Source organism: Heptranchias perlo, chromosome 29 (assembly GCF_035084215.1).
Source record: "Heptranchias perlo isolate sHepPer1 chromosome 29, sHepPer1.hap1, whole genome shotgun sequence".
NCBI classification, from domain to species: domain Eukaryota; kingdom Metazoa; phylum Chordata; class Chondrichthyes; order Hexanchiformes; family Hexanchidae; genus Heptranchias; species Heptranchias perlo.
This window is the reverse complement of record NC_090353.1, coordinates 34,362,762-34,380,956: the sequence shown is the minus strand read 5'-3', so window position 1 is coordinate 34,380,956 and position 18,195 is coordinate 34,362,762. Positions and strand designations below refer to the sequence as shown.

Below are 18,195 nucleotides of genomic sequence, written 5' to 3'. Positions count from 1 at the left end.
CTTCAAAAGTGTTTATTTGGCTGTAAAGCACTTTGGGATGTCTTGAGGTTGTGAAAGGTGCTATATAAATGCAAATATTTTATTGGAAAAACACTCGGGAGCAGGACCTGCAGCTGATTTTTCTTTTCTCCATCCTGACCCACGGGTGCTGAGGTCAATTGCAGCACTGTTATTTCCAACCTGGTTAAAGAAAAAACTTGCCTTATATAGCGTCTTTCACGACCTCAGGACATCTGAAAGCACTTTGTACCCAATGAAATACTTTTTGAAGTGTAGTCACTGTTGTAATGTAGGGAAACGCGGCAGCCAATTTGTGCACAGCAAGATCCCACAAAAAGCAGTCTGCTAATGAGCAGTTAATCTATTGTTTAGCGATGTTGGTTGAGGGATAAATATTGGCCAGGACACCGGGGAAAACTCCCCTGCTCTTCTTCGAAATAGTGCCATGGGATCTGTTACGTCCACCTGAGAGGGCAGATGGGGCCTCGGTTTAATGTCTCATCCAAAAGATAGCACCTCCGACAGTGCAGCACTCCCTCGGTATTGGTACTGGGAGTGTCAGCCTAGATTTTGTGCTCAAGTCTCTGGAGTAGATCTTGAACCCACAACCTTCTGACTCAGAGGCGAGTGTGCTACCCACTGAGACACAAGGTGCTCTAGACTGGGAATTGCAATTCCCACTGGAACATTGGGAGTAGTTTGCACCTTCACTGCCTGGGCAAAAATCTCACGGAGCAGATCAGTCGCCCATTGTAGAACTCGCCAGGCATTGAAGACGAAAACTGCCTCCCAATGGTGGAGATATTTTCTTTCTTTGTAGTTGTGTTTTTTTTTAACGTGTGTTTTTTGTCCCATTTTATCGAACAGAAGCTACAGTTCTACGAAGACCATCTCCAGCTTCCTGCTCCCAGGTGGACAGAACTGGCCAACCTCATCAATCAATGCATGGACTACCAGCCCTACCTCCGACCCTCCTTCAGGGCCATCATCAGGGAGCTCAACAGGTTGAACACATCAGGTAACCAGTTTCGGAAATCGCTGCTACCCTAACCGCAGGACGATCACAAGATAGATGGGATCGTTCAGAAACTAATATTTTGGGATAGAGCTTATGAGTAATTAGTTAATGGAGTAATTTTAAATTTATTTTCTTTTTCTGTGAATTTTGTGTTCATCAAGCTAGTGGTATTAGAATTGGGGAATGGATCACTTCAGGCAATTATCACCTCATCAAACACTCCCAGATCAGGTACAGCATGAGGGTAGAAACAGAGTAAAGCTCCCTCTACACTGTCCCAGCAAACACTCCCAGGGCAGGTACAACATGGGTTAGATACAGAGTAAAGCTCCCTCTACACTGTCCCATCAAACACTCCCAGTGCAAGTACAGCACGGGTTAGATACAGAGTAAAGCTCCCTCTACACTGTCCCATCAAACACTCCCAGGGCAGGTACAACATGGGTTAGATACAGAGTAAAGCTCCCTCTACACTGTCCCATCAAACACTCCCAGGGCAGGTACAACATGGGTTAGATACAGAGTAAAGCTCCCTCTACACTGTCCCATCAAACACTCCCAGTGCAGGTACAGCACGGGTTAGATACAGAGTAAAGCTCCCTCTACACTGTCCCAGCAAACACTCCCAGGGCAGGTACAACATGGGTTAGATACAGAGTAAAGCTCCCTCTACACTGTCCCATCAAACACTCCCAGTGCAGGTACAGCACGGGTTAGATACAGAGTAAAGCTCCCTCTACACTGTCCCATCAAACACTCCCAGTGCAGGTACAGCACGGGTTAGATACAGAGTAAAGCTCCCTCTACACTGTCCCATCAAACACTCCCAGGGCAGGTACAGCACGGGTTAGATACAGAGTAAAGCTCCCTCTACACTGTCCCATCAAACACTCCCAGGGCAGGTACAGCACGGGTTAGATACAGAGTAAAGCTCCCTCTACACGGTCCCATCAAACACTCCCAGGGCAGGTACAGCACGGGTTAGATACAGAGTAAAGCTCCCTCTACACTGTCCCATCAAACACTCCCAGGCCAGGTACAGCATGGGTTAGATACAGAGTAAAGCTCCCTCTATACTCTCCCAGTAATACGCCTCAATCCCAGTCTCAGAAGAGCACCTCAGTGGCCGGAATGAGATTGCCAATTTAGAACTATTAGGGGTTATGGGGAGCGGGCAGGAAATTGGACATGAAGCTGAGTTTGGATCGGTCAATGCCCTGTGGGTGGCGCAGAGGGCCCAGGGGCTGTGTGGCCGGGTCCTGCTCCTACTTCTTGTGTTCTTTAGATTTGTGGTTGGGATCAGATCAGCCATGATCTTATTGAATGGCGGAGCAGGCTCGAGGGGCCGATTGGCCTACTCCTGCTCCAATTTCTTATGTTCTTATGTTCTTATATTAGTGGCAGTTTTATACTCCACTAGAAAATGGGTTGAAACCGACTAAACTCATTTCACAAGACCCTTATCGCAGCCAAAGGAAATTTTCATCCCATTAGTTTAGGCTGGAATTGAACAAGGCCCTGGAGGTGAAAGGCCAGAGTGAACCCTACATCAATCATCCAGTGTTTCTAATGACATTGCTGTCTTTTTCGCAGACTATGAACGGCTGTGTGACTTGTCCCCCAGTGACATCCCGAACACCGATGGCTTCAGGCGCTTTTTTGACATGAGGAAACAGGATGATCCCAGCTTCTTTGATGAGAGGCACCTTAAATTCATCTCCATGTTGGGCAAGGTATTAACATTGTATTCCTAGAGAAATAAAATTGTGGGGGAGGAGGGGGCTGGGCGTGAGCGTGAGCCAGGAAGGTCATCATTCAAATCCTGGTCTGTGCTGGGTTTGTTGATCTCAACTCATTTCACGACCTCAGGACGTCCCAAAGTGCTTCAAAGCCAATGAAGTACTTTTGAAGTGAGCTCACTGTTGTAATGTAGGAAACGCGGCAGCCAATTTGTGCACAGCAAGATCCCACAAACAGCAATGAGATAAATGACCGGATAATTTACTCTAATGATGTTGGTTCATGGATATAGAATCATAGAAAACTTACGGCACAGAAGGAGGCCATTCGGCCCATCGTGTCCGCGCCGGCTGAGAAACGAGCCACCCAGCCTAATCCCACTTTCCCATATTTGGTCCGTAGCCCTGCAGGTCACGGCTCTTCAGGTGCACATCCAGGTATTTTTTAAATGAGCTGAGGGTTTCTGCCTCTACCACCCTCTCAGGCAGTGAGTTCCAGACCCCTACCACCCTCTGGGTGAAAAAATTCCTCCTCAGTTCCCCTCTAATCCTTCTACCAATCACTTTAAATCTATGCCCCCTGGTTATTGACCCCTCCGCTAAGGGAAATAGGTCCTTCCTAGCCACTCTATCTAGGCCCCTCATAAAATCACCCCTCAGCCTTCTCTGTTCCAAGGAAAACAACCCCAGCCCAGGATATATAGAACATAATCTTCCAATAGCACCACGGGATCTTTTACATCCCCTCAGAGGGCAGGCAGGGCCTCAGTTTAATGTCTCATCTGAAAACCGACACTTCTGAGCAGTGCAGCACTCCCTCAGTCAGCCTGGATTTCGTGTTCAAGTCTCTGGAATGGGGCTTGAACCCATGACCTTCTGACTCGGAGGCGAGAGAGTGAGCCACAGACAACACTGGAATTGGCCCGATTATCCCAGGGTTGGAGAGGGCGGCAAAATAAAGGCCAGGCTCTCTATTCTTGAATGCTGTCCAGTAACTCATGCTAGAAAAACACTAAGTGAGATCAAAATTGAGCTGAGCTTTGATATTGCCAGGCCCAAATAGCCTGCTGGTGCTTGCTGTCGACATGAAGAGGTTGCTTCAACCATCAAGAAGACATACGCCAGCAAGAGTGACTGCCTTTAGGGGACAAGGGGAGGAAACTGATGGGCAAAATGGGTAGTAATTAAGGTACACAGTGAAAAGTAATCTTGTCACAACACCACTTATTTGATTAACATTTTGCTTCATGATCCCTAACCCTGCTGTGAATGGGATTCAAGTGTTGATGACGGATCCCCCCTTAAGATGGCAGTGTTCATCATTTCAGTCTCATTACTATGCTTCGATCCCTGGTCTGACTGAGTTAGCTGAGTCTGTCCAGGGAGGCAATAGAGATGCTGTAAACCACTTTGTGCTGCTGTGATTTCCTCCTAACCGAAAATACACCAGGGAGGAAACAAGATATTCATTTATTGAAAGAACCAAAAGTGAACAGAAACTCGCAAAAATTGAGGACACTAAATAACAAGGCAGTGGAAATTGAGGATGCTAAATAACAAAGGGGAGTGGAAATCTAGAGTTCTCTGCCCCAAAAGGCTGTGGATGCTGGGGGACAAGTGGGGCTTTCAAGACTGAGATCGATAGATTTTTGTTGGGTACGGGTATCAAGGGATATGGAGCTAAGGCGGGTAAATGGTGCAGATCAGCCATGATCTGATTGAGTGGCGCAGCAGGCTCGAAGGGCTGAATGGCCTACTCCTGTTCCTATGTTCCTACAAGCAAGACACCAAACAGTGACCAAGCAGAGACTAACGAAGAAGCACTAAAGCCATGGTGATATGTTTTGAGAGACATATTAGATGGATCCCTGAGTCATATGGATTATTACTATGTCCAAAGCAAGGCCCAGACCTGTGTCGTCTCCTCCCTTGTTATTTTATTTCTGCCATCTTCATAAGGAGGAGGAGTGTGAAATATTGGATGGGATAAACATAAGGAAGGAGGGAATATTAAGGGGTTTAGCATCTTTGAAAGTAGATAAATCGCCCGGCCTGGATGAAATGTATCCTAAGCTGTTAAGGGAAGCAAGGGAGGAAATAGCGGAGGCTCTGACCATCATTTTCCAATCTTCTCTGGCTACAGGCGTGGTGCCAGAGGATTGGAGGACTGCCAACGTTGTACCGTTGTTTAAAAAGGGAGAAAAGGATAGACCAAGTAATTACAGGCCAGTCAGCCTTACCTCAGTGGTGGGCAAATTATTGGAATCGATTCTGAGGGACAGAATACATCATCATTTAGAAAGGCACGGATTAATCAAGGACAGTCAGCATGGATTTGTTAAGGGAAGGTCGTGTCTGACTAACTTGATTGAATTTTTTGAGGAGGTAACAAGGAGCGTAGATGAGGGTAACGCGTTTGATGTAGTCTACATTGATTTTAGCAAGGCTTTTGACAAGGTGCCACATGGCAGACAGGTCAGAAAAGTAAAAACCCGTGGGATCCAAGGGAAAGTGACAAATTGGATCCAAAATTGGCTCAGTGGCAGGAAGCAATGGGTAATGGTCGACGGGTGTTTTTGTGACTGGAAGACTGTTTCCAGTGGGGTTCCAGAGGGTTCAGTACTAGGTCCCTTGATTTTTGTGATATATATTAATGATTTAGACCTAAATGTAAGAGGCATGATTAAGAAGTTTGCAGATGATACAAAAATTGTCCATATGGTTGATAATGAGGAGGCAATGCATTTGGGAATGGGCAAATAAAGCAGGGAAATACACAATAAATGGGAGGACATTGAGAAGACATCAGCAAAGTGATGGAAGGTGTCGTCGACAGTGCTATCAAGCGGCACTTACTCACTAATAACCTGCTCACCGATGCTCAGTTTGGGTTCCGCCAGGACCACTCGGCTCCAGACCTCATTACAGCCTTGGTTCAAACATGGACAAAAGAGCTGAATTCCAGAGGTGAGGTGAGAGTGACTGCCCTTGACATCAAGGCAGCATTTGACCGAGTGTGGCACCAAGGAGCCCTAGTAACATTGAAGTCAATGGGAATCAGGGGGAAAACTCTCCAGTGGCTGGAGTCATACCTAGCACAAAGGAAGATGGTAGTGGTTGTTGGAAGCCAATCATCTCAGCCCCAGGACACTGCTGCAGGAGTTCCTCAGGGCAGTGTCCTAGGCCCAACCATTTTCAGCTGCTTCATCAATGACCTTCCCTCCATCATAAGGTCAGAAATGGGGATGTTCGCTGATGATTGCACAGTGTTCAGTTCCATTCACAACCCCTCAAATAATGAAGCAGTCCGAGCCCGCATGCAGCAAGACCTGGACAACATCCAGGATTGGGCTGCTAAGTGGCAAGTAACATTCACGCCAGACAAGTGCCAGGCAATGACCATCTCCAACAAGAAAGAGTCTAACCACCTCCCTTTGACATTCAACGGCATTACCATCGCCGAATCCCCCACCATCAACATCCTGGGGGTCACCATTGACCAGAAACTTAACTGGACCAGCCACATAAATACTGTGGCTACAAGAGCAGGTCAGAGGCTGGGTATTCTGTGGCGAGTGACTCACCTCCTGAATCCCCAAAGCCTTACCACCATCTACAAGGCACAGGTCAGGAGTGTAATGGAATAGTCTCCACTTGCCTGGATGAGTGCAGCTCCAACAACACTCAAGAAGCTCGACACCATCCAGGACAAAGCATCCCGCTTGATTGGCACCCCATCCACCACCCTAAACATTTACTCCCTTCACCACCGGCGCAATGTGGCTGCAGTGTGTACCATCCACAGGATGCACTGCTGCAATTTGCCAAGGCTTCTTCGACAGCACCTCCCAAACCCATGACCTCTACCACCTAGATGGACAAGGGCAGCAGGCACATAGGAACAACACCACCTGCACGTTCCCCTCCAAATCACACACCTTCCCGACTTGGAAATATACCACCGTTCCTTCATCGTTGCTGGGTCAAAATCCTGGAACTCCCTTCCTAACAGCACTGTGGGAGAACCTTCACCACATGGACTGCAGCGGTTCAAGAAGGCGGCTCACCACCACCTTCTCAAGGGCAACTAGGGATGGGCAATAAATTCTGGCCTTGCCAGCGATGCCCACATCCCATGAACGAATAAAAAAAAAGTGTAGAGGAACAGAGGGACCTTGGAGTGCATGTCCACAGATCCCTGAAGGTAGCAGGACAGGTGGATAAGGTGGTTAAAAAGGCATACGGGATACTTTCTTTTATTAGCCGAGGCATAGAATATAAGAGCAGGGAGGTTATGCTAGAACTGTATAAAACTCTAGTTAGACTACAGCTTGAGTACTGCGTACAGTTCTGGTCACCATATTACAGGAAAGATGTGATAGCACAAGAGAGGGTACAGAGGAGATTTACGAGGATGTTCCCAGGACTGGAAAATTTTAGCTGTGAGGAAAGATTGGATAGGCTGGGGTTGTTTTCTTTGGAACAGAGGAGGCTGGGGGGGAGATTTAATTGAGGTGTATAAAATTATGAGTGGCCTAGATAGAGTGGATAGGAAGGACCTATTTCCCTTAGCAGAGGGGTCAGTGACCAGGGGGCATAGATTTAAAGTAATTGGTAGAAGGATTAGAGGGGAGCTGAGGTGAAATCTTTTTCACCCAGAGGGTTGTGGGGGTCTGGAACTCACTGCCTGAAAGGGTGGTAGAGGCAGAAACCCTCAACTCATTTAAAAAGTACTTGGATGTGCACTTGAAGTGCTGTAACCCACAGGGCTACGGACCAAGTGCTGGAAAGTGGGATTAAGCTGGATAGCTCTTTCTCGGCCGGCACGGACAGGATGGGCCGAATGTAACTTTCTATGATTCTATAATCTTCAACAATTCAACATTGAATAAGGTGAGGAGAGGATTGGGCTCAGTTGTGTCGTCCTATCCCCTCTCTCCCAACACTCAGCCATGAATGAATTGCACCATGCGGGGTCACCCGTAAAGAATAGCTCTTTGAGTGAGGCACCAGTGGACTGCCGAGACCTGTACCCCCGGCCGAGAGAAGAGGGAGGAGAACTCGAGGAGAGGGGAGAAACGAACAGCCTGAACTTGTCGGCTTCCCACCAACCCAGTTTGCTCAGCTTCTCTTGTTCACCCACTGACAGGGAAACTTTGGCAGCGTGGAACTGTGCCGCTATGATCCCCTCGGCGACAACACTGGAGACCTGGTCGCCGTGAAAAAGTTACAGCAGAGCACAACGGAGCATCTCCGGGACTTTGAGCGAGAGATTGCGGTCGTCAAGAACCTGCACAATGAATACATTGTGAAATATAAAGGGGTCTGCTACAGTGTGGGTGAGCGGGAATGTTTTTCTAGCTCTTTGTTTTCTTTATTCGTTAAGAAGTGATTTGGGAACTGGGAACCTCATGCTCCATCAGTCTGCAGTGATGTGCTTTTTTTTAAATTGAGGAATCGAGTTGGAACGGCCAACACCCATAGTACAGGAGACCACCAGAGTTGGAAAGAGTAGGAGACAAGACACATGAAATCAAAAGATGAAGAAGGCCCTTCTGTCCTGTCCTGTCATGTCATGTTTTGGGGTTTTTACGGTACATATTCTCTCAGATTCAGTGGCCACTGGTCACTCCTGTAAGTGGTCCTTATGTCCATATGATCCTGGGCGCACCTTTTTCTGCCCAATATCTCATTAAACAATAGAGAGACCCGTACTCCATACATTGGCTACTGGAATGAACCAGGTGCTGCCATGTGAATTATCCTGTAGACTGGATCGACACACTTACTAATTCAAGGCACAGGCTTTGAACTAATAGATGGTTTTATAAGACAGGTTAAAGAATAATACAGTTTAATACACTGATTTTATAATTATCCCTATAACCCAAGGTACGTAAAACAAAGGCGCAACTTGCTTTCTGAAAATGGTCCCTCAAACAAAAGTCCACTTATTGTAAACTTATAAACTTAACTTCCTATTTAAGCTGCCCCATGCTTTTAAAACACGGACAGCCTTTTGGCTATTGTTTGCGAAGTTCGAAACACGGACTGTCCCCTGGTTTTTTTTTTACTGTTAATAATAATCTGTGAGCTGAAGTCTCTGCCCCACAAACTGTCAATCACAGAGGGCCCCAGCCAATCACAGATTCCACGTCCTCCTCAAATGATTCAGAAACAGCTGTCAATCAAAATCTTTGCACCAGATTGAGGCCCTGCCCTTTGAAATGTGTCTCAGGGGCCGTGTGAACACACCCCGCAGATCTAAAACAAAGGCAGCAGACAATACACCTCCCATGATTTAAACTAAATAGCTGTTCATTAATATTGAATGACAGGAATCTTTATTAATGATAGAGGTGTTCAAAATCATGAAGGGTTTTGATAGAGTAAATAAGGAGAAACTGTTTCCAGTGGCAGGAGGGTCGGTAACCAGAGGACACAGATTTAAAATAATTGGGGGGAGATGAGGAGAAGACGATTATCATTGAATACAACCTTTCCAGTTAATTGATATCTGGAGCTTCCTATGTTCCTAGTTTTATCAGTTTGCATATATGATCACCACAGCCGGTATATATAATCATACGGCACAGAAGGAGGCCATTCAGCCCATCGTGCCTGTGCCGGCTCTTTGAAAGAGCTATCCAATTAGTCCCACTCCCGTGCTCTTTCCCCCCATAGCCCTGCAAATCTTTTCCCATTCAAGTATTTATCCAATTCCCTTTTGAAAGTTATTATTGAATCTGCTTCCACCGCCCTTTCAGGCAGCGCATTCCAGATCAGAACAACTCGCTATGTAAAAAAATTCTCCTCATCTCCCCCCTGGCTTTTTTGCCAATTATTTTAAATCTGTATCCTCTGGTTACCGACCCTCCTGCCACTGGAAACAGTTTCTCCTTATTTACTCTATCAAAACCCTTCATGATTTTAAACACCTCTATTAAACCTTCCCCTTAACCTTCTCTGCTCTAAGGAGAACAATCCCAGCTTCTCCAGTCTCTCCACATAACTGAAGCTGAACTGCTGTGTTTCCCTATCAGAAATGTCCTGGGCATTACGGATTTAACCCTTTACATGCTGATTCTAGCAGCACAGAAACACGAGTCAAAAAATGCAGCAAGGCATAAATCCATTTTGCCGTAGGCCGACTTGATCTCCTCCTTCCAAATACTAACCCTACCCTCTTCCCATGACAGCATCCAACTGTTTCTTAAACAAGTCCTGTATCCTGCCTTCAACCGTCCTTCCTGGCACACAATGTTGTGTCCAAATAACGCTAGTCTTCAGTATTAAAACAACAACTACTTGCATTTATATAGCACCTTTAACGTAGTAAAATGTCCCAAGGCGCTTCGCAGGAGCGTTATCAGACAAAAATTGACACCGAGTCACGTGAAGAGATATCAGGACAGGTGACCAAAAGCTTGGTCAAAGAGATAGGTTTTAAGCAGCGTCTCAAAGGAGGAGAGAGAGGCAAAAGGTTATAGGGGGAGGCAAAGGCTGACGGACATCTGGAGCCCCACGGTTTTGAGGCCCCTGGAAAGAATGAGTTAGAGCAATGAGCCTTGATTTCAATAGAGTGAGGATGGCAGGGTGATGGAAGGGTGTGTGGGATGGTGTATTTGGAGCTTAGGAGGGACCAGAGAGGAGCAATGAATGTAGTAGCATTGATCAAATAGAAAAAGACAAGAAGAGAGAGAGGGGTTGAAGAATAGAGGGGAGGGGAGGATTCCTCAATAATAAATCTTTCCTTTCTCTAATAAGATAAAAATCTGTTCTGTTTATTTCTACACTTTGAGTGACTCACCAGTGTTACACGCCCATGTAACACATCTTGTGTCAGAAATAGCTGTTGTTTCATGTCCGCAGGGCGGAGGAACCTGAGACTTATCATGGAGTACCTGCCATATGGAAGTCTGCGAGATTACCTGCAAAAGAACAAGCACAGGCTGGATCACAAAAAGCTCCTGCTATACGCCTCACAAATATGTAAGGTAAGCTGGACCAACATGCCCTGGCTTTGAGTATTTATTACATTGCATGATTTGTGCTGACAGGGCATCCTCATATCAGTACAGCAGAAAAGAGTGTCCAAAAGAGGCAAATGTAGCCCACGAGCTCCTTGTGTCAGCCCCATTACTGGTTCCTTTCCCCTTTGCGTACTTCTGCCCAAGACCAATTTAGACCTCAGCTCAAGTTCGGCTGTTTGAACTTCCAATACCCGAGAGACCACAAAAGACTCCCTGTTTAGCACCAAATTAGCATCAGATGTCAGCCTTGGCTCAGCACACTCACCTCCGAGTTAAATGGGTTCATGCCCCGCTCCAAGACCCCAGCATATAATCCAGGCTGGCACTTCAAGTGCAGTACTGGGGGAGCGCTGGGCTGTTGGAGGTGCCGTCTTCCGGATGAGATGTTAAACTGAGTGCCCGTCTGCCCTCTCGGGTGGACGTAAAAGATCTCATGGCACGATTCAAAAAAAAAGCAGGGGAATTCTCCCCGGTGTCCAGGCCAATATTTATCCCTTAATCAACATCATTAAAAAATAGTTTATCTGGTCATTATCACATTGCAGTTTGTGGGACCTTGCTGTGCGCAAAATGGCTGCCAGTTTCCCTACATAACAATAGTGATTACACCTTAAAAGTACTTAATTGGCTGTAAAGCGCATTGGGATGTCCTGAGGTTGTGAAAGGTGCTATATAAATGCAAGTCTCTCTTTGCACCACACTCCCGTCAGACTTACATCTGAAGGCCCATGGAAATTTTTGTTCCCTCATGATTCCCAACAATGTTCTGTGTGTGGGGATCTTCAGACCTAGGGGTTGCCAGCTCTGGTTGGACACATCCCTGGAGGTGATATCACACGACCTCCCGCCCCCACACTCACGCCATTGGTCGCCCAACATGTCCATCCTCGCGGTGCCCCGCCGGAAAGTTAACAGACTCTTCATTACCCGATTGGATGATTCTTGACGGTCAGTCAAAGAGCCTTTATTCCCATCTCAGATATTTTATAACTAATAGCCAAAGTGTTGAAAGAAATTATTTTTAAAAACACAATTTTTTTAATGCCCCTATGATTTGAGACTCCAGGGCACTCCTGAAGGGTTGGCAACCCTAGTCAGACCCCAAATGCTTTCAGAGATCGGTTAATATTAATACTTTTGCTAACAAGGCAACGAGCTTGAAATGCTCCAATCCACAAACCACATGACAAATCTTTCTGTTCTTAATGAAAGGGAATGGAATATCTTGGATCCAAACGATATGTACACAGGGACCTGGCAACACGGAACATTCTGGTAGAAAGCGACACGTGTGTAAAAATAGGTGACTTCGGACTGACCAAGATTCTGCCTCGAGACAAGGAGTATTACAAAGTGCTGGAGCCAGGAGAGAGTCCGATCTTTTGGTAAGAGCAGTAGGTATGCTTAATGAACTATGAGGCTCCCCTGATGACTCAGTGAGTTACTGGCTTTGATATTTGAGGAAGGCTGTGTTAAAAACAAAAGACATGGTATCTTCATTCCACCTCTCAGAATACTCTCCTTTGGCCTGAACGGGTGCAGCTGCAACAACACTCACGAAGCTCGACACCATCCAGGACCAAACAGTCCACTTGATCGGCAGCCCATTCACCAGCTTAAACACCCAATCCCTTCACCACCGGCACACCGTGGCTGCAGTGTGTACTATCTACAAGATTACACTGAGAAAGGAAATGAAAATAATCATATTTTAAAAAGTATTGCACTCCAGTATATTTTGATGTTACCGGTAACTGGTGTAAATGATACGTACATGTATCATGTTAATTGTATGATTTGTATCAATTGGGGTTAATTGTATTCAAGTGGTGGGTATCAATTGGGGACTGTCTTAGATCCTTTTTATAGGAGGGTCTTAGCTGGGGTGTGGGGTATGTGCAAGAGGAAACTCTGAATAAAGGCTTGGAAGCAATTAAAGATGAGGCTCTGGTATCCTATCCTTCACCACATGGCTATCCAATTTTAACAGATTTTCCTCTTGACAGGCACTGGGGAGGTTTTGATGCTAATCCTGCTAACTTGATAATGCTGTGTGGAAAGTCTAGACCATGATGTTTTAATTGAACTCTCCTGTGTTTAGGTATGCTCTTGAATCTCTGTCTGACAGCAAGTTTTCCAGAGAGTCAGATGTCTGGAGTTTTGGTGTTGTACTCTACGAGTTGTTCACGTACAGTGACAGAAGCAGGAGTCCACCAATGGTGAGTGGCAACATTAAGGAGGAGACAAAACCATCTGTAGTGCTTAGATGATGCCAAACTTGGGATTCAAAAGCCTGTAGGGTAGATATTGACTGTCTGATTGTGTAAAATGGGTGATGGTGAGTTAGGAACATATGAACATAGGAACTGGAGTAGGCCATTCAGCCCCTTGAGCCTGCTCTGCCACTTGATAAGATCATGGATGATCTGTGATCTAACTCCATATACCTGCCTTTGGCCCATATCCCTTAATACGTTTGGTTGGCAAAAAGCTATCCATCTCACATTTAAATTTAGCAATTGAGCTAGTATCAATTGCTGTTTGTGGAAGAGAGTTCCAAACTTCTACAACCCTTTGTGTGTAGAAATGTTTTCTGAGTTGGTAGTTTTACATCTCTCCTGATTGAAGTCAATGGAAATAAAAAGCCCTGGTAGACCACATCTGGAGTACTGTGTGTAGTCCTGGGCACTGCACCTTAGAAAGGATATATTGGCCTTGGCAGGAGTGCAGTGCAGATTCACCAGAATGTTACCAGGGCTCCAAGGGTTAGATTATGAGGAGAGATTCCATAAACTAGGCTTGTAGTCTGTGGAATATAAAAGGTTAGGGGGTGATTTGATTGAGGTTTTTAGGATTTTGAAATGAATTGATAGGGTAGATAGAAAAACTTTTTCCACTGGTGGGGGGAGTCTAGGCCAAGGGGACATAACCTTAAAATCAGAGCCAAACCATTCAGGAGAGAAGTTAGGAAACACTTTACACAAAGGGTGGTAGAAGTGTGGAAATCTCTCCCTCAAAAAGCAGTAGATGCTAGCTCAATTAATAATTTTAAATCTGAGATTGATAGATTTTTTGCTAGCCAAGGCAGGTAAATGGCGTTTGACTACAGATCAGCCATGATCTCATTGAATGGCGGAACAGGCTCGAGGGGCTGAATGGCCTCCTCCTGTTCCTATGTTCCTATCACCTGTGTTTACGCCATCTCTCAAAGTCAAGATTTACCCTGCAGACGGTTAGTTGGAAGGGATGACTGAGGGAGGGAAGGATTTCCACATTTCGAGGCCCTGGCAAAGAATGATTGAGTGCTGGATGGTAGAACAAGGTTTGATTTAACATGGTGAAGATGCAGGGAGGAAGAAGTGTAGGATTGGGCTATTTGGAGTTTGAGGAAAGTTTGGAGGACTAACGACCAATAAGGTACAGACTGGCAAGAAAGATTGAATTTGTTTTGTGTAGAATTTAAACATAACTGGAAAATCTGACTCTTGCTGTCTTTTTTAAACGGTCTCTGTGGGGTAACCATATTGTCTTATACTAATATAAGAAGGCCCATTAAAAGATCAGCAGCCAGTCGATCTCCCGTAGCACTACACTTGAAGTCAAAGACCAAGTGTGGTCTTCAGGTGATGCAGGGAAGGGGATAATTGAACCAGTGCGCACATGTCAGATTTTACTCAGTCCCTGTTTTAAAATAATACTTTCTGATTTGTTTTTCTATAATACATTGATTTTATATTATTGTTAAATAATAAAACTTGCAGCAAATTGGGAATCAAAGAAACAGGTCGGAACATAAGTTTCTCTGCAGTGCAGGCTAAGGAGCTGGGAGACACTGGGGTGCTACAGCACCATCACTGGTGGGAGGGTGTTAATAGTGTGACAAGTTTACATAGGCAGTTTCCATTATAAATGTGGACATAGAAATTTACAATGGAAAATGTTGCCACCAAAACATGACAACAGGAAGTAAGGTCTTACAGGCAGAAAGTGAGTCCAGACATATGACTTCTGATTATTGAAAACCAGTTGAAGGGCTAAAGCTTGTAGTGCAGGACAATACCAAGAGTAGGAAAGAAGAAAAGTCAAGAAATAGTGGTTAGATAATGCCAAGTTTGGTGTTAAGAACCTTTTAGATTGTAGAAGGAAAGACTGAGGGAGGTAAAGAGTTGCCAATTTTGAGGTCCTGGGAAAGAATAAATTGGATTAGAAGACAATGCGATGGGTCTTGATTTTGACACGTTGTGATTGAGAGAAGAGGCCGAGAGACATGTGTCGGACGGTACACTTGCAGTTCGTCAGGAACAAGAGAGGAGAGTTTGGAAGAACAATGATCAAAATAATGTTTCTTTCCTCTTCTCTTTAAAAGGAGTTTCTGCGGATGATTGGTTCAGATAGACAGGCACAGATTGTCTTCCAAATGATTGAAGTCCTGAAAAGCAATCGCCTCCCAGCACCTCAGGACTGTCCCAGAGAGGTAAGGAGGATACACGATGCCTGGTGTGTCCTAGACTGTTGCCTTCGTGGGTCACAAGGTCCATACAATGGAGCCACTGGTCCATATACAGGCCAGGCTGTCCACTTATACGTTGTCCATCCAGCCACTTGAATGGGCAGAAAATCACAGACTGCCGATAAAATTTAAATCCATCTTTCCATTAATTTGCATATCTCAACTCCGATTTAGGATTTATCCACCAAGGAGACAATAGCTCGTATTTTCCGGGGGTGGGTGGGTGGGTGCGGGGTGGCTGGATAGCCGGATAGCCATCAGGAGCAGTCTGTCCCTCACTAGCCCACAGGTGCTGAGGCCAATTATAGCACTGGTTGAGTTCAGCTAAGAGATCAAAGCTGAATCTGTATGGCTCAACCATTCACTGCCTTGGCCACCTGAGGCAATGAGCGCGGTCATGTCACCCTTAAGGCAGCTGATGTCATCGTTGTACCCCTTAAGGTGCGGATGTTGAAGACAATTGGGTCTTGGGCAATAGTGCTGGCTCTGATTTTCAGACGGGGTGCAGAACAGGCAGTTGATGAATACTGCCCTCTTTGCTCTACTGCCCAAGGCTAATTTCAACATCAATGTCATACATCATGACTACGATGTGGGGCATTGTGTGTTTTTAAAAAAAAACACTAGCCAATGGCCGGAAATTCCATCCAAGCTGCTCCCGCTCCAAGGCCATAACTTCACTGGAAGCTCCAGGTGTCCCTTGATTTCTGATGTACTTTCTAGCAAGGGGAGGGTGGGGGGGGGGGGGTGTCCCTGGACAGTGAGCAAGAAGCCTGGCTGATTATTCCCCTCCCTAGCCCAGGGACGTCATAGGTATTGTAGCACCTTAATGCTACTCCAACTGAGAGCAGATAATTCAGCACCAACTTTAAGATAATTGGCAAAAGAACCAGGGTGGGGAGATGAGGAGAATATTTTTTAGTGCAGCGAGTTATGATCTGGAATGCACTGCCTGAAAGGCAGTGGGAGAAGATTCAATAATAACTTTCAAAAGGGAATTGGATAAATTCATGAATAGGAACAATTTGCAGCTCTATGGGGAAAGAGCAGGGGAGTGGGACTAATTGGACAGCTCTGTGCCAGCACAGGCATGATGGGCCGAATGGCCGCATTCTCTGTTGTAGTAGTCTATGAACTGGATTGGACAGGTATGGTCTGCGTTCGCTCAGTAGCACACCAGACGATAAAGTTACCCATTTAAACCATCCATTTTGAGGGTTTAGAAATATTTTTCTATTGTGTTCATTACAGCATTCTGCCTTGTACTAGTTGTAATGAATCCTTTTTTAAAATTCTTGTTTAGATATACAATGTAATGCTGAATTGCTGGAGCCACAATCCCATGCAAAGACCAACATTCGTGGAATTGCTGCAAAAAGTCGAGGAAATTCGAGACGCCATTCGGTGATTAGTGCCACCTGTTGGAGAGCAGTCACCTCACTGAGCAAAGTTGGGCCCATATAGTACAGGGTCACCACAGCTCTGACTGAAGGCACATTGTTGATGTATCTCCCACAATTGATTATTGGGAAGACTGAAGCCATTGTCTTATGTCCCTACCGCAAACTCTGTTCCCTTGCCACCGACTCTATCCCTCTACTGAGGCTGAACCAGACCGTTTGCAACCTTGATGTCCTATTTGACCGAGATGAGCTTCCGACTACATATCCGCTCCATCACCAAGACCACATACTACCACCTCCACAACGTTGCCCGTCTCTGCCCTTAACTCAGCTCATCTGCTGCTAAAACCCTCATCTGTGCCTAAGCTACCTCCAGAATGTACTATTCCAATGATGTCCTGACTGGCCTCCCATCTTCCACCCTCTATAAACATCCAAAACTCTGCTGCCCTTATCCTAACTCACATCAAGACTCGTTCACCCATCACCCCCTGTGCTCGCTGACCTACATTGGCTCCTGGTCCGGATCGCATCGATTTTAAAATTCTCATCCTTGTTTTCAAATCCCTCCGTGGCCTCGCCACCTCCTCATCTCTAACACCTCTTCCTGCCCTACAACCCTCCGCGATCTCTGCGCTCCTCCAATTCTTGCCTCTTGTGCAGCCCCCGATTTTAACCACTCCACCGTTGGCGGCCGTGCCTTCAGCTGCCTGGGCCCTAAGCTCTGGAATTCCCTTTGTAAACCTCTCTACCTCTCTCCACCTTTTAAGACGCTCCTTAAAACCTACCTCTTTGACCAAGCTTTTGGTCACCTGTCCTAATATCTCCATATGTGATGAATTGTTTGATAACGCTCCTCTGAAGTGCCTTGGGACATTTTACTATGTTAAAGGCTCTATATAAATGCAAGTTGTTGTTGTAATTATGTTTACCTCCCTTTGCCTCTTTTAATGCAGCGTGCTACCAATGTGCCAACTTCAAAATAATATGTAGATAGATATGGTTTTGCACTGAATTCTGTTTGTTTACCTGTTATATTAAAACAACTTGTCCATTGGTTTTTGGTGTGAGCTTCTGGTAACCTGCTCCGAGTGTTGGAAGTGCAGCAGAGTGAGACTTCACTCTGCCACCGTGGACTCACCATGACCGCGTCTCGCATGGTGCGTATGGGAGGGCGTCATTGGAATAATTGGGGCGGACGAGACCCGTGCCCTTAGAGACATGACAGATCCGCACGCACTGCTGTGCCACCAGACTCGCAGGGCAGCGCCCAGTCATTCCAAGTGGTGAGGCCCCAGACCCTTATTGGGCCAGGGATTGAACATGTACACAGCCATTGGAAGGTAATCAGCCCCTCATCGGGTCGATGACCTTTGCACCTTTTGAGCCCACAACGGAACCCAGGCCTGCGCTCGGGTAAAGTTGGATCCATTGGGCGGCAGAATGCGCGCGACGGGCAGAATTCCCGTGGGATCCTGGAATATCGCCAGAA

The 18,195-nt window shown here is 46.0% G+C and overlaps 1 protein-coding gene across 2 annotated transcripts in view; it reads left to right on the top strand.

The window, feature by feature from the left end:
• The window catches only part of LOC137299609 (tyrosine-protein kinase JAK2-like), a 78,111-nt gene extending 60,351 nt beyond the window's left edge, over window positions 1–17,760 (top strand). For both annotated transcript variants that reach the window (XM_067968482.1, XM_067968480.1), the window contains exons 17-24: window positions 868–1,018; window positions 2,612–2,751; window positions 7,907–8,096; window positions 10,630–10,754; window positions 12,003–12,175; window positions 12,892–13,009; window positions 15,157–15,264; window positions 16,604–17,760. In XM_067968482.1, coding sequence (XP_067824583.1) covers window positions 868–1,018; window positions 2,612–2,751; window positions 7,907–8,096; window positions 10,630–10,754; window positions 12,003–12,175; window positions 12,892–13,009; window positions 15,157–15,264; window positions 16,604–16,708 — 1,110 coding nt within the window. In that variant the 3' untranslated portion in view covers window positions 16,709–17,760. The remainder of the gene's footprint in view (window positions 1–867; window positions 1,019–2,611; window positions 2,752–7,906; window positions 8,097–10,629; window positions 10,755–12,002; window positions 12,176–12,891; window positions 13,010–15,156; window positions 15,265–16,603) is intronic.
• The last annotated feature ends 435 nt before the right edge of the window (window positions 17,761–18,195 follow it).